Source organism: Myxocyprinus asiaticus, chromosome 39, assembly GCF_019703515.2.
Source record: "Myxocyprinus asiaticus isolate MX2 ecotype Aquarium Trade chromosome 39, UBuf_Myxa_2, whole genome shotgun sequence".
In the NCBI taxonomy this organism is placed as follows: domain Eukaryota; kingdom Metazoa; phylum Chordata; class Actinopteri; order Cypriniformes; family Catostomidae; genus Myxocyprinus; species Myxocyprinus asiaticus.
The window spans coordinates 6,990,959-7,016,265 of NC_059382.1; the positions used below are offsets into that span (position 1 = coordinate 6,990,959).

General features: G+C 39.2%; 1 protein-coding gene across 3 annotated transcripts; it reads right to left on the reverse strand.

Moving 5' to 3' along the window:
* Positions 1-742: 742 nt before the first annotated feature.
* Positions 743-24,746, reverse strand: LOC127429855 (sialic acid-binding Ig-like lectin 14). Of its 3 annotated transcripts, none has more exons than XM_051679152.1 (11): positions 24,664-24,746; positions 15,790-15,868; positions 15,037-15,417; positions 14,442-14,741; positions 13,841-13,940; positions 8,229-8,267; positions 7,287-7,319; positions 7,115-7,162; positions 2,370-2,426; positions 1,115-1,133; positions 743-972 (listed from the first exon to the last, which is right to left on the reverse strand). In XM_051679152.1, the coding sequence occupies exons 2-11, from the start codon at positions 15,827-15,829 to the stop codon at positions 910-912; spliced, it is 1,080 nt and encodes a 359-aa protein (XP_051535112.1). In that variant the 5' UTR covers positions 15,830-15,868; positions 24,664-24,746; the 3' UTR covers positions 743-909. The 3 variants fall into 3 exon arrangements, with proteins under 3 accessions (XP_051535112.1, XP_051535110.1, XP_051535113.1); XM_051679150.1 differs by lacking the exon at positions 24,664-24,746 and adding an exon at positions 16,207-16,344; XM_051679153.1 differs by lacking the exons at positions 743-972; positions 1,115-1,133; positions 2,370-2,426; positions 24,664-24,746 and adding exons at positions 2,433-3,649; positions 16,207-16,345.
* Between the last annotated feature and the right edge of the window lie 561 nt (positions 24,747-25,307).

Consider the following 25,307-nt stretch of genomic DNA (forward strand, 5'->3'; position numbering starts at 1 on the left):
TATTTTGACTGGTTTATTTTCTGCTTTGAAAATTAGTTTATTTCTGTTGGTTTGTGTAACGTTTTTGTATTATTGTGTTTGATTTATGTGATTTTTATTTATTTATTTTCCTTGTGTATTGTACTTGGGTATCATTTTTATTAAGATAATTGGTTGGTCCTTCACTCCAGTTGTTTTTTGGAAAGGTGGAGTGACCAAGAGTTTTGTTTAAAGTGTTGATTTAATTGTTTGTGTTTTGTTAAGTGTTTTGCGTATTATGAGACTTGCAGATGGTAAATGTGGTCTCTGCATAAGACTGTTTGTATTGTGAGTATTAATGTGTGTGTGTGTGTGTGTGTTTGTTCCATTAGAAGCTGCAGGCCTTCACTTGACTGCAAGTCAAGGGGAACCTTCGACCCTCCGACCCCGCCTAGACCATTCGAGCCAGATTTTTGGTCCAGTGCATTCTGTTTATTCTCTTGTTTGTTTTGTATGACAGTTTGCTTGTTTTTGCTTTTTGGTTTTGCTTTCTTATGGAAGTTTTAGTTCACTGGCCTGTTGGCAACAGTCCAGGCTTTTCTTTCTTTTCTTTTTTTTTTTTTTTTTGCATCTTGGCTTTCATATGTGGGGCCCTTCTTTAAGAGTCAATAAAATGGCAGAGTGAAGTTAAGACTTACAGCACAGACTTACAATTGTTCAAGTCTACACATATACACACACACACACACACACACACAAAAAAAAAAAGAAAACAGACTCAAATGTAAACTTTTTATTTTTATGAAAATAAAGCACTTGTTTAGCCTTTACAATCCTGGGCAAGAATGGCGCAAACTTGACTCAAACTCATGCTACCCGCATGAGTGCCATGCATCAAAGCACAAATACTGACTGCTAGGCAATGGCTCCAACGACATGGAATGATTTCTATTAGACATTTCCATATATGCTGAGTTCAGCTGTGTTGGTGTAAGCATCCTCATGATCATAACCCTTAATGGAATATTTCAAAAGAAGAAATACAGAAGTCAAAGGTGCCAATCAATAACATTTCATATTCAGACAGCATGTGAAGCCATAAAAACTGAGCATGTTTTTTCAAAATGTAACAATGATAGAGATAAATGATACTCACAGAGTAGGATTTTTTCTGACTGAGGTGCAAGGGGGGGAAAAAAGAAAAGTCATAAATTATTTTATTTTATTTTATATATTTGTAATGCAAGATGACAAAAAAGAGATATCTGCCAAATAGCAATGAAAAGAAACACACTTTCATCCCTCATGAATTATCCGTTTTTTTTTTCATTAAGCAAATTTCTTTATTTTAGGAAATTGTGATCATTATTGCAATGTCATAAAAGTCAAACTTTTATTTACAGTAAAACTATGATCTGAACAAACAGTGCAGCTTATAAATTTGTAGCAAATAAGACAAGACCAGATATCTTTAAGTAAATTTTGAAAATTTGAAGACCTTTCTGTGACAAGGAGGAGGGTGGGGCCGGGCTGTGAGGACACAGTTAGAGAGCGAGACACACGTGGCTGCTCTGTTTGTGTGTGTGTGTGTGTGTGTGTGTACGTACACGTTGATTGTTCTGCCAATTCTTGCCTCCTCCTTGCCCATCCTTTGCTCCATTACATTTGTGCCGAAATCCAGGAAGGAGGAGGAATGCGCCGTCGTGGAGCCCTCGCTGCTGCCATTCCTCAGGGGAGGAACCACTGTTGTCCACCGAGAAAGGAGAGGAGCCGTTCCGTCCACCAGGGGTTGGAGGACTCACTGCCATCCGCCAGGGGAGGAGTGAGCTGTCATCCTCCAGAGGTCAGAGGAGTGGCTGAGGATCAGGAGACGCCATGTCAGGGGACCGGCGAGCCAGTATCCTCTCTCTTTCTCCTCTCTCTTTCTCTGTCGCTCTGCCTCGAACTTTCCCTACCCTCGTCTCTCCCAGGGCTCCAGAAAGGCAGGGAAGACCTGTCGGCAGGCATGGCCGGAAGGGAAACACCCCCACTCCAGGAAGGGAGGGGAGTACGTCACTCGGGTGATGGAGGAGTGTGACGAGGAGTAGGGTGGGGCCGGGCCGTGAGTACACATGCCCGGCCCTGAATCGGGCTAATCAGCCAGGAGGGGGATAAAGACGAGCTGGAGGTGCCAGTTCGAGAGAGAGACATGCGGCCACGCTGTGTGTGGGTTTATGTTTGTTTTATGTTGTTTTAAGTTCAGTTATGTCATTAAAGTTATGTTGACTGTCCTGCCAGTTCCCGCCTCCTCCTTGACCACCTTACCCCATTACACTTTTATATAACATTTTTCTGTACATGCTTAGTATTCTTTTTATGAGTAACATTCAGTTCAATGAATAGTGTTCAGTAGGGACAAAAATGTGCTATACCTCTTTGGTGATGGCATCCGAGGCTTGTTTCCTGACACTGTACAAACATTGTTTTTCCTGTGAGTAGAGAAGTTTAATTTTAATAATGTGTATTATTACTACAGCTTGTTCTAGTAACCAAAGAGTACATAAGGTAATATAAAATATATTCTATAAATTTGGTGGAGTGGTGGTGGCATAGTGGACTAAAGCACTGACCTGGTAAGCAAAAGGTTGTTTGTTCAATTCCCACAGCCACCACTGTGGGTGGCCTGACACACTAGATCCTGAAACTCTTGTTGCATTTGTGGCATGATAGATTGAAAACCATATCTCCAGAACTGAGTATGGTGTGGGCATTTGATGTCATTAATTGGTGCCTGGTTAGTAGGGTTTGAGGAACCCTATATAAATCATTGGTGTACATCACCTAGGTAAGCATCATTTTCTGGGTCTTTCCTACTTCCTGGGTCATTTGCTGGAAGCGGCTGAGATTGTTTTAGGAGAGTGGCTGTATTTTTAGCCGTCTCGTACCTTATTGTGGCTGAGCTTGTCTCACAAACACGTATTTGTCTTCCCCCAGGTATGCATTTTATTTATTACATCTGCGTATTAGCTGTGGCAGTGGTGCGAGTTGCAATTTGTGCTTCATTTCAGTTAACGTGACGTTGTATGAGTAGGGACGGCGGCTGTTGCATATAGGCGGGGAGTCTAAATACCTGTTATACCCAGGTTCCCGTGGCTGTTGTCCGGTATGTTGGTAGCTTGCTTGTTTCTTTCGATTATTTTGAATGTTGTTGTATGCTAATTAAATTAACAATAATTACATTTACTTTTCTTTCGTGGATCACAGGGTGAAAAATTATTCTTGCAGTGGCATCACCGCAGTCTTGTTCCGGGCAGACGTAGTCCGGGCTTTTCTTTCTTTCTTTCTTTTTTTTTTTTTTTTTGCATCTTGGCTTTCATACGTGGGGACCTTCTTTAACAGTTAATAAAATGGCAGAGTGAAGTTAAGACTTACAATTTTTCAAGTCTACACATACACACACACAAAAAAAAGACTCAAATGTAAACTTTTTATTTTTATGAAAATAAAGCACTTGTTTAGCCTTTACAATCCTGGGCAAGAATGGCGCAAACTTGACTCAAACTCATGCTACCCGCATGAGTGCCATGCATCAAAGCACAAATACTGACTGCTAGGCAATGGCTCAAAAGGTTGTTTGTTCAATTCCCACAGCCACCACCATTGTGTCCTTGAGCAAGGCACTTAACTCCAGGTTACTCCAGGGGGATTGTCCCTGTAATAAGGGCACTGTAAGTCGCTTTGGATAAAAGCGTCTGCCAAATGCATAAATGTAAATTCTTAAACTTGATTAGTAGTACATGACCATTCAAGCCTTACAATAATGACATCTAATAATGTCAATATTGTACAATTAGCCTATGTCATCAAACACTTGGTTCATACCAAACACAGGTAAGCAACGTACCTGTTGTCATAATTCTGTCAAGATTACAGCACATGCTATTGTTTAGGATCAGCAGAATAAACCTATTAACCTTTCAATGTGTGTTAAAATTTTTGTTTCATATGGAGTTTCAATTACATTTTTTGCCAGTTATCAGGGTAATGTACTGCATGTGTTTTATACATGGTGCCATGAACAATTTGATCCCTGAACTGTAACTGTCAATGTATTTTATTGTAATAATTCAATTTATATTTGGTTATCATGATTTTGCTTATGGATTTGCTGATGGCTTTTTTTTACACTTATGTGAACAGACTGATGAAGCAGCATTTTTTTGCATACTTTGAAAATCTACTCCAAATAGACTTCCTAAAATCAAAAAGAGGAACAGAAAAATTTTAAATAAGGAATAATTAGGCTGACATTTCATCTAGTCATATCTTCATATCTACAAATGTATATTTAACATGCCACTACCCACAACTGCACTGATACACATCATTTCACAGAAGCACAAGCTGGAGAAGTGTTGATGACATACTTCCATCTCTATTTTAAAAGTAATTGCTGCTTCTGCCCTAACAACAGTGCTGAATATAGACATCAGACTGTACTGTTCTGTATACTGCCGTGCAAAGGCAAAAGGCCGTAACTTCGTTTTTGGTCGAAAATGAGTTATTGATATTTTTGAGACTTTCAAGACCTCATTTATCATGTGTATAAGTATCTTGAGTCAATTCCGTTGTTTGTTTTTTTTGAGAAAATAATGGGTTGTCTTAACAGTAACTTCCAAAAGCCCAAGAGAAACCAAGGCAGAACTCCGTAACTCCAATTACCTCTCTTTGACTTTGTTTTGGAACGCTCAGATTGAGTTAGGGTACTCTGCCTTTGTTTAGCCGTGCGTCAAAATGAAGTTACTGTGCCGGCATGGAGTTACTGTACTCTGCCTTTGTTTTTACATTAAAGTTTGCCATGTTTAAATTATGGTGTAGCCTGTGTACTGTCATACATCTGTCATTGAAGCAATCTGACACACACGATACCTGAATAAAAATGTAGTAAACAAATATCGTTGAGTGTTTTTCTATAGCGTTTAAGGGAAAATGATGGTTGAGATGGCTTTGAAATGCCGACATAAAGGTCAAGGTAATAAAGTGTGTAACACAAAAGATGCATTAGACAAACTAATTAGATAGATAGATCGCAATCTACTTCATTTAGCTAGCTAGCAGCCTATAGCATAAATAGGCTACTCGGCTATCCAATGAATAGGCTACCAAACTGCTCCATATAACAAAGCACTGTAAACAAGCAAAGACTGGATAACTTGCCAGCAATAAGTAATTGTAAATATTCTCAAAGTTTTTTTTTTTTTTTTTCATAATGCAGATTACTCAGTCAGTGCCAGCCTGTCAGTGACTGCTGTCAACATCAGTGTCAGTGAGTCTGGGGCTGCCCACTAGTTGCACGAGTGTGGACTCGAATGCCATGACAGTTCGCAATTAAATCTGTCCTACCTTTTCTAGTAACACGATAAAATCCATGGCAATGAACATCATCGCAGATGTTTAATCCACAACAATCCACAAGCATTCTGATTTCTGAGCATTATTTCTACTTGCTGACGTTCACATCAATCCACAAGTCGATCTTTTAGGCTAGACTACTTTCATTCAATTCGATGTAAAAGCACTTAGGCTAACTTATGTCTTGTATCCTTTTATGTTAGTGAACACTGCAATAAATACATTGGTTTCAAAACGGTATCCAACCACATGTATAACTTTTTGTCTGGATGTCAGTTAGGGTCAGATTCAGAAAAACAAAAAATATAGTCACATACTCTATATTATAGCCTTTGAGATTGGCCAGTCCAGTCCACCAGTCAGAGAGCTGTGCACTGGAGCATGGTAGCTAAATTTAACCCTTGATTAACCAGCTGTGGCACTAACTTGTAGGCCTGTGGCTGTATTTATTATCTCTTATTCCAATCCATGCATTTTAAATTTGTACATGATTTGTTATATCGTTGCATTCCATTATTAATTCAATTATTAAGTTTACTCATTAGAAATATGCTTATCTTATATTTATTCATATAATTAAGTGTCACCTATCTGCAGTCAACTGATTAGTTTTGCTGCACACCAACTGAAGATATTCTTTACCGCTATGGAGGTATCTGTCATGTCTAATGTATTAAAAATGCCATCAGAATACAACCAAAGCACAGGATAGCAATAAGTACATGGCTATAAGTAATTGTAAATCATCCAAAATAAATGCCATGATCACTAGATTTTATACAGGTGTTACTATAATGATTTTGTAAATGGTGATCAGCAACAAAATATTGATAATGTGGAAGTTACTGCCTTTTGCCTTGGCGTGAATTCTCACTTTTTGCAGACAATACAAAGGCAGAGTACAGTAACTTCAAAATAGAGGTCAAAAGTAAAGTTTGAGCTCAAGATTTTTTATGTAGATAAATTTCATTACTAAAACATCTAATTGCCAGATTTTCAGTGTCCTACCTATAATACATTTGGCTGGACAACTAAAAAACTTTAAAGTCATTTTTCTCAGTTCCACACTCTAGCGAGTTAAGGTCTTTTGCCTTTGTAGGGCAGTATAGCCATCTGCAACTTAATGACGTGAAATGCAATTTTCCTTGTTAATCATTGTGCCATATAAACTGTGGAAACATTTGAAGTCAATTTATACTTGATTTAGATGGTTAATTTTCAAGTAGACTGAAAAATATTCACTTTTTTAAGAACCCTTGCTTTGCTTTGTGCTACTCAGTGGGTTAAGCAGAAAGTTCAGCTGAGTTTTGTGCCACTTTTGGGAGTATTTGTCATATTGTACGTGCCTACTGTTGCCAACCCCTGTATAGATGGTTTTTGGCAGACAGTCACTGTACTGTGTAGCCCTTTTCAATAAGTCACACACTGACTTTACAATTTTTTTCTTTTCTGCAGTACATGATTGTAGGCTAAGCAAATCTGTTTCCAAATCTAACAAACGGTTACAAACTTCGATACTGTGCAAGTGTGCATAATGCTGTGAAGTTTTGTTAGTGAATTCACAAAGAAACAAATATTCTCCAAATTAGCTGGGATTCAATACAATATCTTCAATCCCTATTGGAAATATTGATAAATAAAAAAAGAAAAAAAAGAAATCACTAATGATATAATAACTCTTGAACCTAACTAAATCATGTCATAAACATACTGTATGTTTAAACAAATCTGTTTTGTCTTGGTTTCTCACTGAAAAGTGCATTACCTCTGGTCTCTGCCACCTTGTCCACTGCTGTTTCCACCTGACCGAAATCTGGTGCAAACAAACAACCACAGTAAGAGATTAAGATGTTAAATTAATACAGTATCTGCTGAAAAATTGGTTGGAACAGCTATTGAAATTGCAGATTTAAAAAAAAAAAAAAATTACTATTTACCTGCGAGACATTCTTGATAGCCGACTCCACATTCTTAAAAAAAAAAAAAAATGCAGAGTATTATTATTCTTAATAAATCTATATCCAAATTACAATTTGCACTATTACTGAAACTTTCTTAATATGTTCCTGTTGGGTGTTATTGTTATTGTACAGAAAAAGAAATGCCTGTCTTTGTAATGTTCTATCAAAATGTTATAACTTGTCTCTGAAACGAATTTCCATTCCAGCTGAAATCAGGCAACATGGGGAAAGTAACTTTAACCAAAAGCCAAATAGCTGTTTAGGCATTGTTTTAGACTACTGTTGTAATGCAGCCAGTCTTTCTAGATGGTAAAAATGTGGCAAAGAGTTGGCTTATACAAAAAGGTTTTATGAAAATTTGTTCTCAGACATTTCCTTTCTTAAAATAAAGTATTGGATAGGAGGCTAGCAAAAATGTTGTGCCTTTATTGTATTGATTTGAAATTCTGATTATTGATTTCTTTAGTCTAAAAGTCGTTGAGATATCATGAGAATATGTTAAAAAATATAGCAAATGTAAATGCCAATACACTACACACACTTAAAAAAAAAAAAAAAAAAAAAAAAAAAACCTTGCTAAACATTGTTATTCATAGTAAATCGTACTTTCTATTATATTTAAATACAATGTACTTCCCCTCTTCACACCAATCACTTCACACCAATCACATTTTAAAACAAGACATTACCATGTTATTTATGCTCTTACTCTCTTTCTCTCTCTTTCTCTCTCCATAAGTGTATGTCTTGCTTTCTTTAGAACATGCAGGAATAATTTAGTAAACCATTGTTTTTAGTTGTATTATGCATTTAAAATTCCAATGAGGCACAAAATAAGTGTCCATGTGCAACACAAACTGAGCTTCAGCTAATGTTTACTGAACTTTGCATCCTGCTGGCTCGATATTAAACACTCACCCATTGTCATTGCGGGACTGGAGTTCTTGAATACGTTTTCTGAAAAAGATTTGAACATTTTAACAGAAAATTACTTACTCAATAAATGTCAAATAAAATAATTTCAATTATAAGCAGGGACTAAAATGGTTCAAGGAACGAAAACGAAAACCGAAATTTGTTTTTTATCAGAACGTAACCGAAAACTAGTGAAAACCTTATTTTTAAATGCTGGTAACCGGTTATAACCAATTAATTTTGTTCCGATAATGTTTTCATGAAACTAAAGGCCAAATGGTTTATCACAGTAAATTTTTGGAACTACACCACTTTATGTAGCCGAAAAAATAAAAATGTGCTTTGATCCTGAAGGAAACTGCTGCATCATACAATTCTTTGCCCGTTGTGGATGTCGCATTCTATAAATGAAGACCTTTTTAACAACTATGGAAGGAACATGGACTACATGGAGGTAAAAAGTACATTTCTCAGTTGTTTTCAAGTCTTCACTGAATTATTGTTAGATATTATGCATTAATACAGATTTGATGCTGCTGGGTTTTGACTGAGAAGCAGATCTGTAAATAAAAGTATACTTAACTCTTAAAGGGATAGTTCACTTAAAAATGAAAATTGTCTTATCATTAAGTCACCCACATACTATCGCAGATGTGTATGGCTTTCTTTCTTCTGCAGAATACAAATTATGATTTTTAGAAGAATATTTCAGCTCTGTTGGTCCATACAATGCAAGTGAATGGGTGCCAAAATTTTGAAGCTCCAAAATGCACATAAAACAGCATAAAAGTAATCCATACGACTTCAGTGGCTAAATCCATATTTTCTGAAGCGATGTGATGGTGTGGGTGAGAAACAGATTAATACTTAAGTCAATTTTTACCATAAATTCTCCTCCCTGACAAGTAGGGGGCGATATGCATGAAGAATGCAAATCACCAAAAACAAAAGTAGGACTTGTGTTCAGCAGAAGAAAGAAAGTCATATGGCATTTTCCAAACGGCATTTTTGCACCCTTGAAGGGCACTTCAAGCAAAGAATCAGAATCAGAAGAATCAGAATGCGCTTTACTGCCAAGTATGCTTACACATACAAGGAATTTGTGCTTCCAGTGTACAACAATACAAAAACAATACAAAAACAGCAGCAAGACATAGATAATAATAAAAAAATTAAAAAATAATTATACACATACGTAAAGACACACACACACACATACATACATACACACATACACATGGGTAGTGCAAATCTAATACAATCTGTTATGTATAGTGTAAATACAAATCTATTATGTATAGTGCAAATGTTTTTTTTTTTTCAGAGGAATGAAATGGCAGAAGAGGTTGGATGTGTTGGATAAATATAAGAAAGACTAAATGTGTATTGCACATAGTTATTGCTCAATGGGGCAATTTAACTGTTCATGAGATGGATAGCCTGAGGGAAAAAACTGCTCCTGTGCCTGACGGTTCTGGTGCTCAGGGCTCTGAAGCGTTGCCCAGAAGGTAACAGTTCAAAAAGGTAGTGGGCAGGGTGAGTAGGGTCCAGAGTGATTTTTCCAGCCTTTTTCCTCACTCTGGAAGTGTATAGTTCTTGAAGGGGGGCAGGGGGCAACCAATAATCCTCTCAGCAGTCCGAACTGTCCTTTGTAGTCTTCTGATGTCTGATTTCGTAGCTGAACCAAACCAGACAGTTATTGAAGTGCAGAGGACAGACTCAATGACTGCTGAGTAGAACTGTATCAGCAGCACCTATGGCAGGTTGAACTTCCTCAGCTGGTGAAGGAATTACAACCTCTGCTGGGCCTTTTTCACAATGGAGTCAATGTGGGTCTCCCACTTCAGGTCCTGTGAGATGGTAGTGCCCAGGAACCTGAATGACTCCACTGCTGCCACAGTGCTGTTTAGAATGGTGAGGGGGGGTCAGTGTTGGGGTGTTCCTCCTAAAGTCCACAATCTTCTCCACCGTTTTGAGCGTGTTCATCTCAAGGTTGTTTTTACTGCACCAGACAGCCAGCTGTTTAACCTCCCTTCTGTATGCAGACTCATCGTCATCTTGGATGATGCCGATGACAGTGGTGTCATCTGTAAACTTCAGGAGCTTGACAGAGGGGTCCTTGGCGATGCAGTCATTGGTGTAGAGGGAGAAGAGTAGTGGGGAGAGCACACATCCCTGAGGGGTACCAGTGCTGATTATACAGGTGCTGAAAGTGAGTTTCCCCTGTCTCACAAGCTGATGCCTGTCCGTCAGAAAGCTGGTAATCCACTGACAGATAGACAAGGGAACAGAGAGTTGGTGTAATTTATTCTGGAGTATAGCTGGGATGATGGTGTTGAAAGCCGAACTGAAGTCCACAAAAAGGATCTGTGCATATGTCCCTGGTCTTTCCAGATGTTGCAGGATATGATGCAATCCCATGTTGACTGCATCATCCACAGACCTGTTTGCTTGATAAGCAAATTTAAGGGGATCTAGAAAGGGTCCAGTGATGTTCTTCAGGTGGGCCAACACCAGTCTCTCAAATGATTTCATGAACATAAACGTCAGGGCAACAGGTCTGTAGTCATTAAGTCCTGTGATTTTTGGTTTCTTTGGGATGGGGATGATAGTGGAACATTTGAAGCAGCATGGGAGTTCACACTACTCCAGTGATCTATTGAAGATCTGTGTGAAGATGGGGGCCAGCTTGTTACCACAGGATCTAAGACATGCAGGTGAAACACCATCTGGGCTCTGTGCTTTCCTTCTCTTTGTTGTCGAAAGACACGGCTCACATCATCTTCACAGATCTTAAGTGCAGGTTGAGTAGCAGGAGGGGAGAAGAGGGGGGTTGCAGGAGGTATTGGTGTTTGTGTGAATTGAAGGTCAGAGTGGGTGTGGGGTGTGAGATTGGGCCTTTCAAATCTGCAGTAGAACACATTCAGGTCGTCAGCCAGTTGTTGGTCTACCACAGGGTTGGGGGCAGGAGTCCTGTAATTTGTAAGTTGTTTCATGCCACTCCACACTGATGCAGGGTCATTAGCTGAAAACCTGTTTTTCAGCATCTCAAAGTATCTTCTTTTAGCCACTCTGATTCCCTTATTCCTGGCCTGATTGTACAAGACTTTATCCTCAACTCTGTAAGCATCCTCTTTGGCCTGATGAAGCTGCCTGAGTTCCGCTGTAAACCACGGTCTGTCATTGTTGAACTTTAAATAAGTCCTAGTAGGAATGCACATATCCTCACAAAAACTGATATATGATGTAACAGTATCTGTGAGCTCGTCCAGATTGGTGTCTGCAGCCTCAAAAACACTCCAATCATTGCAGTCAAAGCAGGCTTGTAGTTCCAGCTCTACTTCGTTGGTCCATCTCTTTACAGTCCTTAATACAGGCTTAGCCGATTTTAATTTCTGTCTGTAGGTTGGAAGAAGATGAACCAGACAGTGATCAGAGAGTCCCAAAGCTGCTCTAGGAACAGAGCGATATGCATCCTTTATTTTTGTGTAGCATTGATCCAGTATATTTCTGTCTCTGGTTGGGCATGTAATGTGCTGTTTGTATTTGGGCAGTTCACGTGTGAGGTTTGCTTTGTTAAAATCCCAAGAATAATAATAAATAAGTCCAGGTATTGTTGTTTTGTGTCTGTGATTTGATCAGTCAGCTGTTGCAGCATGGCAATCAAACACGCGTTTGGCGCGATATACACAATCACCAGAAAGGAGACGCAACTCGACAGGTCATTCCGTAAAGGTCCCTTTCAGAAGACTTTTAGTAAAGGCTACATTTAAACTTTAATGCCATGTTCCCTTCAGAGTGCCCACATCAAGAGCTCTGTCTTTCGTAGTGAGTAGGGCATAGGGATGATCACTTTCAATTGGAATTTGCCCATACACATCTGGGATGGCATGAGGGTGAGTCAATGATGAGAGAATTTTCATTTTGGGGGGAACTATCCCTTTAATTAACTGCATGTTATGATTTCCATGCCATACTCAGGAAAAAAAAAATCATTGCTTATTTTGGTGAGGCAAATGACTTACACTATATTGCCAAAAGTATTCGCTCATCTGCCTTTAGACGCATATGAACTTAAGTGACATCCCATTCATTAATCCACGTCGGCCCACCCTTTGCAGCTATAACAGCTTCAACTCTTCTGGGAAGGCTTTTCACAAGGTTTAGGAGTGTGTTTATGGGAATTTTTGACCATTCTTCCAGAAGCGCATTTGTGAGGTCAGACACTGATGTTGGACGAGAAGGCCTGGCTTGCAGTCTTCGCTCTAATTCATCCCAAAGGTGCTCTATCGGGTTGAGGTCAGGACTCTGTGCAGGCCAGTCAAGTTCTTCCACACCAAACTCGCTCATCCATGTCTTTATGGACCTTGCTTTGTGCACTGGTGTGCAGTCATGTTGGAACAGGAAGGGGCCATCCCCAAACTGTTCCCACAAAGTTGGGAGCATGGAATTGTCCAAAATCTCTTGGTATGCTGAAGCATTCAGAGTTCCTTTCACTGGAACTAAGGGGCCAAGCCCAGCTCCTGAAAAACAACCCCACACCATAATCCCCCCTCCACTAAACTTCACAGTTGGCACAATGCAGTCAGACAAGTACCGTTCTCCTGGCAACCGCCAAACCCAGACTCGTCCATCAGATTGCCAGATGGAGAAGCGTGATTCGTCACTCCAGAGAATGCGTCTCCACTGCTCTAGAGTCCAGTGGCGGCGTGCTTTACACCACTGCATCCGACGCTTTGCATTGCACTTGGTGATGTATGGCTTGGATGCAGCTGCTCGGCCATGGAAACCCATTCCATGAAGCTCTCTACGCACTGTTCTTGAGCTAATCTGAAGGCCACATGAACTTTGGAGGTCTGTAGTGATTGACTCTGCAGAAAGTTGGCGACCTCTGCGCACTATGCGCCTCAGCATCCGCTGACCCCGCTCTGTCATTTTACGTGGCCTACCACTTCGTGGCTGAGTTGCTGTCATTCCCAATCGCTTCCACTTTGTTATAATACCACTGACAGTTGACTGTGGAATATTTAGTAGCGAGGAAATTTCATGACTGGACTTGTTGCACAGGTGACATCCTATCACAGTACCACGCTGGAATTCACTGAGCTCCTGAGAGTGGCCCATTCTTTCACAAATGTTTGTAGAAGCAGTCTGCATGCCTAGGTGCTTCATTTTATACACCTGTGGCCATGGAAGTGATTGGAACACCTGAATTCAATTATTTGGATGGGTGAGCGAATACTTTTGGCAATATAGTGTATATTGGGCTTGTTCCAGACCATGTTGCTTTGTTTCTCTTTCAAGATCTGGCAACATGGCAACTGATATTTCACCTACCCCTAAGCGCAGAGTACTATCACTTTAAAAAGAGCATTATTAACGTTCTTCTATTTTGTTCTAACTGGTAACCTTTTGGAAAGGAGGCTGCAGAACTTCTGAATCGGAACCAAAAATGCTGTTTTTGCCCAGAACGCACCGAAATGAAAAAAACATTTTGTTTTTAGTCCCTGAGTATAAGTGTAGTATTGTAAATTAAATTAAGTACAATTAATATCTATTCCAGAATTATTTTTGTCAGTCTGTAGTTCAAATATAAATTACTGATTCAGACTCACTTGTATCTCTTGACCATGAAGAAACACAGCCCTCCAAACAAAGCCGAAACTCCAAGCCCAGTGATGGCTGGAATGAGGATGTGTCTTAGAGTTGCTTGTTCTGATAAAATCAAAAGCATGAAATCAACATTTTTCCCCATTTACTTTCTTATACACCATTGTGGTCTTATTGAGTACAATTCTTTCCAGCTTATATCACATACATCTCTTTTCATTCCCTCTCCTCCTCCGACCCAGAACCATTCTTGAATGTACTGTATTTCCATTTTTTTCACGATCAAATAAATTACAGTCCTGCCATAAGGTTTTTTTTTTTCTCATTGAGTATCATGTTTTACTCAGCAATCCGATTGCAGAAGTGATTGTTTCATGTTAACTTCAAAAGCATATTTTACCTAAATTTTCATTTCAAACAAATTTTATGAAACATGTTGGTTTCTAAAGTGATCCTGAGTTTTTAGAAAGGTGCTATTTAATAAAACTCTTACAGTATCTCTTCCCAATCACATAAGAGGTTTCAGTAATCAATCTCAAGCCGAGCCAGGCTACATGCACATGATAGATTTTTATAGCAGCTCTTGGCAAAAGAATCTGGACTTACCTTTCACAAAAATACGGCCTGTAGTTGAGGCATGCAGGCCTCCGTGGTATTTGACCGTGCATGTGATATCTGTGTGATCATCCTCTTTTGTGGGTGTGATGGTCAGGATAGACTCCACTTCCCAGTTTCCATGACGAATATCCTTGTAGCTCACCAGGATATCTTTTGCAGGGCGGCTCCAGGTGAGATTGGGATGATGGGAAGGACAGGTGTGGGTGATGGAGCATTTGTAGACTACTGGAACACCCTCCTCCACAGACTGCTTATAATGCAGCTCTGGTTTTATTTGATCTTTATTTGCTTGAATGATAAATCACATTTGTCTTAATACATATACAGTATTATCATATTAAACAAGAAATCAGCTGTCTAACAAATGGCAAATGGGTCATTTTTCCCAAAACAAACAACACAGCTGCCCATATTTTGTCTGTTGGCCTTGTAATTGACCAAAAGACTGAATTTAACATTAGGTTGTATATGAAAATGGAGAAAACTGATTTAAAGAAAATTTATTTTTAAGCTCTGTTGTCTGTTATTAAAATTATTTCATTAAATCTCTTAATAGAGCTTGAGGGTTAAGAACCACACTTACCAATCAATTTAACTGAAACACAACTCTCCATAAATGAATATTTGTCTTTTTCATCTCTCTCGAACTCAACCCTAAAGCAAAATGGACCGTTGTCATGGTTTTTAACATCATTGATCTCCAAAGAGCAGTTGAAATCACTCAGTTCACCAACCAGTCTTGTGCGACCCTTGAAACTGTCAATAATTTTCAAACTATCCTCACTATAGATGTACTCATCATTTATTTTTTCTTTGTGCCAAATGCCCCTCATCCGAGAAGATGGTAGTTGTTTTCCAGGGTATTTGAAAGAACAGGGCAACACAACACAAGATGACACGAAAGCGTCCATGTTAGCCTCTAATTGTGCTTTCCACACATCAGAGAGCACCGGAGCAAAAATAACTGCAATAAATAAATACATTAATTAATTAATATTAATTGTAAAGTTCACCTGCATGTTGTTCCAAATATGTTGGGCACAATTGGCAGAATGAAACCTTAAAATTTACTTTTATTCTTAGAAAAAGGATTCACTGGAAGTGAATGGTGACTCTGATCAACATAATGCCTAACATTTCCTTTTGTATTTCATGGAAAAATGTCATATGGATTCGAAACAAAATGAGGGTGAGAAAACGATGACAGAATTTTCATTTTGCATGAACTATCCTTTAAAAGTCTAACACAATGTTGATTTAAGAAAAATTAACCATACAAAATGTAAACATAATTTGTCCATATACAGTGTATGGATGAAACCCAACTGTGTCCTACCATGAAGCGAGTACAGCAGAACCACTAACCGCATACCCATGCTGGACTGACAAATTCAAGGGGTGCAGAAAAGGTCAATCTGTTAAAACAATCAGAAATGACTTTAGACAAGATACTAGTTGATTTGTAGATTCATTTATGGAATTATCCTAAATAAATAAGAAACATCTTTTTTGGCCATTAAAAAAAAAAAAAAAAACATTGTTCGGCAATTATAAATGTAAGTAGCTGACGTGATTTGAATACTAGCTGGATTTAGAGATAGAGATGTTTTTTAGATACACTGTACTGTGAATTTGTAAATAAAAATGAAATTTGGTTTATGACAAATATTGTTTCTTTTGTGTTGGTTTTAAATAGGTTTATGTTTGTTCTGATGATGACAGCAATAATCATACGAAGAGAAAGAAAGCCTACCTTATTTTTCAGCAGGAAAGTGACTGGTGTGCCAAATGAATATCAAATTCAAACTGAGATAGAAACAGTTGTCTAAATAAGCATACTCCTTTGAGAACTCATTTGAGCAGGAAGTATATACATTTTAGCCCCCACCTTCTAAAAATCTATATTTTCAGTTCTCTCTTTCTGCATTCTTGAGGTTGCTCTACCGTAGAGCATCAGAGCAAACGTCAAACCTAAAATTCAGTTAATGTTTAATACATGATCAAGAGAAAACAGCAACATGCATCTTGGGTGGGTTGACAAACAAGAATGCCTTAATAATCCACAAAACAAATAATCCACAAAATGTAAATGATTGGATTACATCTCAGGACTGGATTTAGTACAGTAAAGGCTGGACAATATTATTCACAGTAGTGCCATGTTTAATTTTTGATGGGAATGAAACCGATGGTGTGAGGGATAGACTTACAGTCTCTTCAATGGGTTGAACTGTTATTGGTCATTCTGCCGATGATACATTAAAAATAAAACATCTTTCCAAAAATGTCAGTAGACAAAAAACTAAAGATTTGGAAGAGTTGTGGAAAATTAGTTGTGATCTAGGAGCTTTATACATTGCATGCAATTGAAGCGACTGCATCCCTTGCAGCCTATTTTTATTCATGTCAGAAATTAAATATGGTGCTACTGTGAATAATCAATTGACACAGGGGCATAGATTCCAGGGGGTGGGTCGAGTGAATGTTCAGTAGCATCCTGACCTGTCAATCAAGAGAGCGCAATTTATGGAGACGAGAAGATATGTGTTAAGAATGGAGACGAATGATTGCGAACAGAACTGATTAATATGTAGGTTACAGTATTGTTTGTTTCAGAAGTGTATCTTTGTGTTATATTGAGAAAAGGTAACACGGAAGAGCATATGTTTTGCTGAGTGAACTTGATAGATCCGGAAGATTTCGGGTGTGATCGTTCACTGACGGCAATCATACAGAGTGTTTGCATATGGAAACAGAGAGAGCCTGTATACTAAGCACGAGTGTGTTTTAGTCGTCAAGGGATTTATTTGGACACTGTGGAAGAATCCAGATAGCTCTTTGAGTCACCAGACACACTCAAAGGTCCTCTGGCCATGAGGGATTCGGACGGTGAGAAGAGACCGAGAGACTGAATCAAATCGGCACATGATTCATCGCAGTTCGCTGGAGAGGAGGACTGTGAGCCTGTGTGAGAGCTGAAATCAAGTGAGAGCTCGATTATCTGACATCCAGGAGATTCAGGTACTCATGATTTGTTTGTTTGCTCTAAAAGAGTGAAGAGGACAATTTACAGTTTTGAAACCTGACTGATTCTGGACTCAAGATGGCGTCGAGTATGGCTGCTGCGTTGCGAGCTCCGACACAACATGGTAGTGTTTTGTTTGTTTTGTTTACAATTCTTATGTTTTTTGTCTTGGATGTTGTCTGCCTTATTGTCTACAACAGACAAACACTTTTGGACATTGGTTCAGCAATTACACACCGTAAACCGGACTTCAAATTCCTCAATGCCGACCCGCTGTTTACAAACACGCAAGCAGAGCTCTTTGTCTGTGCTGCACGGCCGTGGAAACGCAGGAGGAAAAGGGGAAACAGAGCTGGCGTTCTCATCAGAGCAAGACGCCATGCAAATCGACCCCCGCTACCCAGTATTCTACTGGCAAATGTTCAGTCTCTGGATAACAAGCTCTGCGAGCTGAAAGCGCAGATCTCTTTCCAACGAGAGACGAGGGACTGCTGCATTATCTGCCTTACGGAAACTTGGATGTCTGCGGAGATTCCAGATTCAGCCATTGAACCCGCGGGGTTCTCCGTGCGGACAGAGCGAAAGACCTCTCAGGTAAAAGCAGATGTGGTGGTGTATGTTTTATGATCAACAAATCCTGGTGTGATCAGAGGAATGTACATTCTATCAAGTCTTTCTGCTCTTCTGATCTGGAGTTTTTCATGCTTCTGTGTCGGCCATTCTGGCTACCGAGGGAATTCACAGCGGTCATTATCACTGCTGTGTACATCCCGCCACAAGCCGACATAGACCGGGCACTCAAGGAACTGTATGGGATTATAAGCAAGCAGGAAACCGCGCACCCTGAGGCCGCGTTCATTGTGACCGGGGACTTTAATAAAGCCAGTTTCAAATCAGTCGCACCAAAATACCACCAGCACATTAGTTTCAACACACGAGGGGACCGGGTTTTGGACCATTGCTACTCTCCCTTCCAGGATGGCTACAAATCCCTCCCCCGCCCACCATTTGGCAAATCGGACCACTCTTCCATTCTGCTTCTGCCCGCTTACAGGCAGAAACTGAAACAGGAAGCACCCACCCTCAGAACGATCCAGTGCTGGTTGGACCAATCAGACTCTACGCTACATGACTGTTTTGATCACACGGACTGGGAGATGTTCCGGTCCGCCTCTGATGACGACATCGAGCTTTACGCTGTTGGCGTAATGTGTTTCATCAGAAAGTGCGTAGAGGACGTTGTTCCGACCAGAACAACACAGATCTATCCGAACCAGAAGCCATGGATAAATAGAGATGTTCGCGCGGCACTTAATGTGCGGACCTCCGCTTTTAATTCCGGGAACGCGGAGGAGCATAAACAAGCCAGTTATGCCCTCCGAAAACTATCAGAACAGCAAAACACCAGTACAGGAACAAGATTGAAGGACAGTTTAACACCACCAACTCTAGAAGCATGTGGATTTAACATCATCACGGACACATAAAGGGAATAAAAACTCCGCCATGAACCGCTGCCTCTCTCCCGGATGAGCTAAATACTTTTTATGCTTGTTTTGAAGGAAATAACACTGCCCTTGTGGAGAGAGCTCTCGCAGCCGAAGCTACAGAGGTTAGTTCACTCTCCGTCTCTTTAGCGGATGTAACCCGATCCTTCCGACGAGTGAATATCCGCAAAGCCGCGGGCCCAGACGGCATTCCGGGCCGGGTCATCAGAGCATGCGCGAACCAGCTGGCTGGTGTTTTTACAGACATTTTCAACCTTTCCCTCTCTTTGTCTGTAGTCCCCACATGCTTTAAAACATCCACCATTGTGCCTGTTCCAAAGCAATCAAAAATCACTTGCTTAAATGACTGGCGTCCTGTTGCTCTGACCCCCATCATCAGCAAATGCTTTGAGAGACTAATCAGAGATTATATCTGCTCTGTGCTGCCTCTCTCTCTAGACCCATTGCAGTTTTCTTACCGCAACAACCGCTCCACTGATGATGCCATTGCATCTACAATACACACTGCTCTCTCCCACCTGGAAAAAAGAACACTTATGTGAGAATGCTGTTTGTAGACTACAGCTCAGCATTCAACACCATAGTGCCCTCCAAGCTTGATGAGAAACTCCAGGTTCTGGGCTTAAACAGCTCGCTGTGCAGCTGGATCCTGGACTTCCTGTCAAGCAGACGCCAGGTGGTTAGAATAGGCAGCAACATCTCCTCATCACTGACCCTCAACACCGGAGCCCCACAGGGCTGTGTTCTCAGCCAACTCTTGTATTCCTTGTACACACATGACTTTGTGGCAACACATATCTCCAATGCCATCATTAAGTTTGCTGATGACATGACGGTGGTAGGTCTGATCACTGACAATGATGAAACAGCCTACAGAGAGGAGGTGCGCACTCTGACACACTGGTGTCAGGAGCACAACCTCTCCCTCAACGTCAGTAAGACAAAGGAGCTTGTGGTGGACTTCAGGAGAAGAGATAGAGAACACAGTCCCATCACCATCAATGGAGCACCAGTGGAGAGAGTCAGCAGCTTCAAGTTCCTGGGTGTCCACATCACTGAGGAACTCACATGGTCCATCCACACTGAAGTCGTTGTGAAGAAGGCTCATCAGCGCCTCTTCTTCCTGAGATGGCTGAGGAAGTTTGGAATGAAACGCCACATCCTCACACGGTTCTACACCTGCACTGTAGAGAGCATCCTGACTGGCTGCATCTCCGCCCGGTACGGCAATAGCACAGCCCACAACTGCAAAGCACTGCAAAGGGTGGTGCGAACTGCCAGACACATCATCGGAGGTGAGCTTCCCTCCCTCCAGGAAATATATACCAGGCGGTGTGTGAAAAAAGCTCGGAGGATCATCAGAGACTCCAGCCACCCGAGCCATGAGCTGTTCTCACTGCTACCATCAGGCAGGCGGTATTGCAGCATCAGGACCCGCACCAGCCGACTCCATGATAGCTTCTTCCCCCAAGCAATCAGACTTTTGAACTCTTGATCTCCCACGATCAAAATACATCAGCACTGCACTTTATTACTCTTACTCTTATATCTCACACCGGACTGTCATAAATTATATTATTATTATGTTATATTCTCTCTTAACAACTTACTATCAACCGACAGCCTGAATGTCAATACAGTACAATACAACCTACTGTACATTTTTTTATTGAATAATGTGTATCTATATTGTGTGTATTGTTTACTGTACAGTGTATGTTATTATTTGTATATTGTGTTGTGTGTAATTATGTGTATATTAGACTTTAAATTTTGTTGTGTTAATTTGATGTTACTGTAAATTGGTATATGTCTCATCACTGACACGACTGCTATGTTGATCGGAACTGCACCCAAGAATTTCACACAATATTGCACTTGTGTATATGGTTGAGTGACAATATGTCACTTGTTCTGTGAGAGATAGGTAGAGATTTGATTGAAAACTGCCCTTTCAAGTGTTTTTGCCATGAATGGGATGAGAGAGACTGGTCTGTAGTGTTCTATTTGTGTGGGGTTAAGTGCGGGTTTCTTCAGCAGCGGGGTTACTCGAGCCTGCTTGAATGTAGTGGGAAAAGTGCCTGTAAGTAGAGATGTGTTAATTATGTGTGTGAGTGCAGGTAGGATGGATGGAGAAATTGCCTGGAGAAGTTGAGAAGGGATGGTAATATTTAACAAATATTAATTCTGAAGTTCACCTAAAAATGAAAATTCAGTCATCATTAATGTAGTATCTCATGGGCAGAAGAAAATATTAATTTCCATGCTGAAGGAACTTAATATAAAAAAGAAGCATCAGATTTACACAAAGATGGCCTATGAGAACATTCAGCTTGGAGCCATTAAGTCTCCGGCCGCGACATCTGTTAAGTGTGTATTAAACAATGAGAGCTCAGTGGACTGCCAAGATCCTTTCCTCACACATGTTGTAAATCAGGAAATACCCCCACATCTAATGGTCGTCCATGACATGACCAGCTAACCACCTCTGCAAAAAGACAGCTTAAGAGCAGATGTTATGGGCAATAAATGACACAGAGCTAAAGCAGTTTTCCTTGTAAAGACCCTCGTGTTTGAACGATTCGAGTACTAGGATATCTCATTTTAATCCAGGAACATTTCACACAAAGTCACAGTACTTTGCTGAGTTAACCCTATAAAATGTACAGAATGCATTTGGACCCAAAATGTACACAATACCTAGCCTTGCTAGATAATTCTGAAAATGACTTTATGACCTGTGATCACAAAGTTCATTGCCTGATAGAAAAGGATCAACTTTGTAGAGCAATACTTAAGGCAGAACATTCCACTAGTCACAAACTTCAGAAAATTGTGCATCATGCATTAGAATGAGAACGCAACTATTGTTGGGCTTAAAATAAAATTACTAAATCAATGTGGAACATTGTATCACCCATGTACTACTTAAAGAAATAGTTCACTCAAAAATGAAAATTCTCTTATTATTTACCCACCCTCATGCCATCCCAGATGTCTATGACTTTCTTTCTTCAGCAGAACACAAATTAAGATTTTTAGAAGAATATTTCAGCTCTGTAGGTCCATACAATACAAGTGAATGGATGCCAAAATTTTGACGCACATAAAGGCAGCACAAAAGTAATCCATATGACTCCAGTGGTTAAATTCATGTCTTCAGAAGTGATATGAAAGGTGTGGATGAGAAAAAGTTCAATATTTAAGTCCATTTTTGCTAGAAATTCTTCTCTCTGCCCAGTAGGTGGCGATATGCATGAAGAATGTGAATCACCAAAAGCACAAGAAGAACAATATGAAATTTAAAGTGGAGATTGACTGAGCAGGGAGGAGAATTAATTGTAAAAAAGGAATTAAATATTGATCTGTTTCTCACCACATCTATCATATCGCTTCTGAAGACATAGATTAAATCACTGGAGGCACATGGATTAGACTACTTTTATGCTGATTTATGTGATTTGTGGAGCTTCAATATTTTAGCACCAATTCACTTTCATTGTATGGACCAAAAGAGCTGATACATTCTTCTAAAAATCTTAATTTGTGTTCTGCAGAAAAAAGAAAGTCATACACATCCAGGATGGCATGAGGGTGAGTAAATAATGAGAGAATTTTCATTTTTGGGTGAATTATTCCTTTTTAAGCGTGATGTAGCCCCTGTACCAAACAACTTTGCCCATGCCTGATCTACCACCTCCATAGTGCAGGACATGACGTGCCAAGTAATCCTGCTTATTTAGCATTTTTTTGCATTCCTTGCATTGTTTTGAACATGTTTATGCACAACAATAACGCTCTGTCGGTATAAAGGGAAATTTAGACCCTACACATAAACTGATTTTAATGTAATTGTTTCATACATTACGATTTAAAATGGTGATCAGTGTATTGAAATAACTTTTTAATCTTCATTTCTGTTATCATGTCTCCCTTTTATTTTTTGGAATCAGATTCATGTAGTGTTTATCATAGATAAGTGATGTATTTTAAAATTTGGCATACAGTGTTCATTATAATTGGGCATAGGTTTTGCAACACAGTACTCAATACTCACTACTCATGAGTACTTTTAAATGAGCTACTCTTTTACTCTTACTTGAGTAGTTTTTAGGACAGCTACTTTTACTCTACTCACACTACATTTTTTGGGAAGTAACAGTACTTCTACTTGAGTATGATTTTTCAGTACTCTTTCCAACCCTGACCCTGCCTAGGAGTATCCATCCCAGACAACTGATACAACACCATGACGTGGCAATAAGGATTTTCATGTACAACAAAATCGAGCAAAATGCCAGCACTCCAGTTGTAATGTTCAACTCCAGTGTTTGTTTGTGTAAAATGTACTCAGATTTAATGTTTTTGTAGTTACATGCATGACACCCTGTAATGTGTAACCAAAAAAATCATGCCTTTTAGCCAACACACTTGCTTTAGTGTTAAAAAAAAAAATGAAAAAAAAGAAAGAAAGAAATAAAAACAGACACTCTTTAAAACCTATTAACCTCAAAAACAAAAACATTTAAGTTTGCAGCACTTGCAACATTTGAGAACTCAATAAAAGATTTGTCAACTAAATGACAAAAAATATTTTGTCAAATGAGATGAGTCATCATTTATACTTCATCTATATATTCATGTGGTTACAAACCCAAACAACTGACTTTCTTCTGTGGGAGGAACTCAAAAGGAGATGTCAGGAATAATTATAGGGACTGACAGCCTCACTTTCATTTCAGCCTCATTAGTAGCATCTACATTTTACGATGTATTCTCATATTCCACAAAAGAAACTAAATTGTACAGGTTTTTTTTTTTTTTTTCTTCTTCTTTTTATACATGAGGGTGAGTAAATTACAGAATTTTAATTTTTAAGTAATTCAACCCAAAGACAATGTTATGGTTTATTTAAACTTTGCATTGCACTTTCATTTCAAGACATGACATTGTAACTTAAAAGAAATCTGACATAACAGAAAAATAAAGAATCTCATATTACACATTATAAAAGGTGTCCTGTATTGGAGCTGGAACCACTGAATTTTGGAGCAGGTGAGTCAAGTGCTCAAAGTTGATGGGCAGTACACAGGGGTTAGCAATAACTAACGAGTCAATTGTCACTATCAGAACATGAAGCTGCATTTTAGAAATGGACTCCATAATAGTACCTCCTAAAACATTTGCACAAAAGTGCTCAAATGCAAAATTCTAATACATATTACCTTACAACTGCTTATATTAAATATATTAACAATGTGAAACCAAATTATTGCCATAGCACATCTTGAACACTGTGTAATAAAGGGTATTAATTTATGGTTTAAGATGATCTAATATGATTATCTAATATGATTCTAAGATTATCTAATATGATTCATGTTTTATAAAGGCACTATCTGTACTACTGATCTTTTTAGTGTCTAGTAGTGTGTCTGTTTGGATCTGCCATGTAACATTAAGAGTAAAGGTTTTGACGACACATACATACATTTCCATTAAGTAGCTATGAGTTTCAGTCAAGATACTTTTTTAGAATGGAAACAGCAGACTCATACAGTCAGCAAGGTTAGCTATAAAGCTAATGATCAGGACACTCTACAAATGGTCAATTTTCAGCTGTCGACATTTAACAACACGCTATACATGTTTATAATTGAGAGAAAATGATACGAACCTTAAGTCACAGTTTCTTAGAGTTTGCAGCCTTGGAACTTATCTGTATGTGCTTGATTCCATGCTCATGAGAGCGGTGACTCTGGTTCCGCCCTGAGAGTAAAATGAAGCATGTTTGGTTGAAGATAGAATGTGCTACGACTGGTCCGAGTAATGTGGCCATTATTTGATTGGCTTGAGTAGACGATGGGTAGAGTCCATCTATTTGTGGAATGCCTGCAGCTCTCACGCAAGAAATGTTTCAGAAGTCAAAAATGCACAGCAAGTGATCCAAAAATAAATGCTGTGTTTTTGAGTTATTTGCAAATCTCATTTTATTTATTTGTGAATTCACTTTGTTTTGTTAATCTCCTAACATATATTTGTAAATCTCATTATTTTTATTTTTGAATTCATTTCATTTTTTGAGAAACTCCTTACATTTATTTGTGGATCTCATTCAATTTATTTGCGAACCATTTGTTTTATTTGTGAATCTCTTTCCATTTGTATGTTAATTATAAACAATTCTAACCCCATAGTTATACATGACTTGCATGTTTATTTGTAGATTAAAAGACATTTTGGATACCACAACAATTTATTTTTTTGATTGCTAATAACAAAGGCGAAGCAGCCACGGGGGACATGGGGGACACGTTCCCT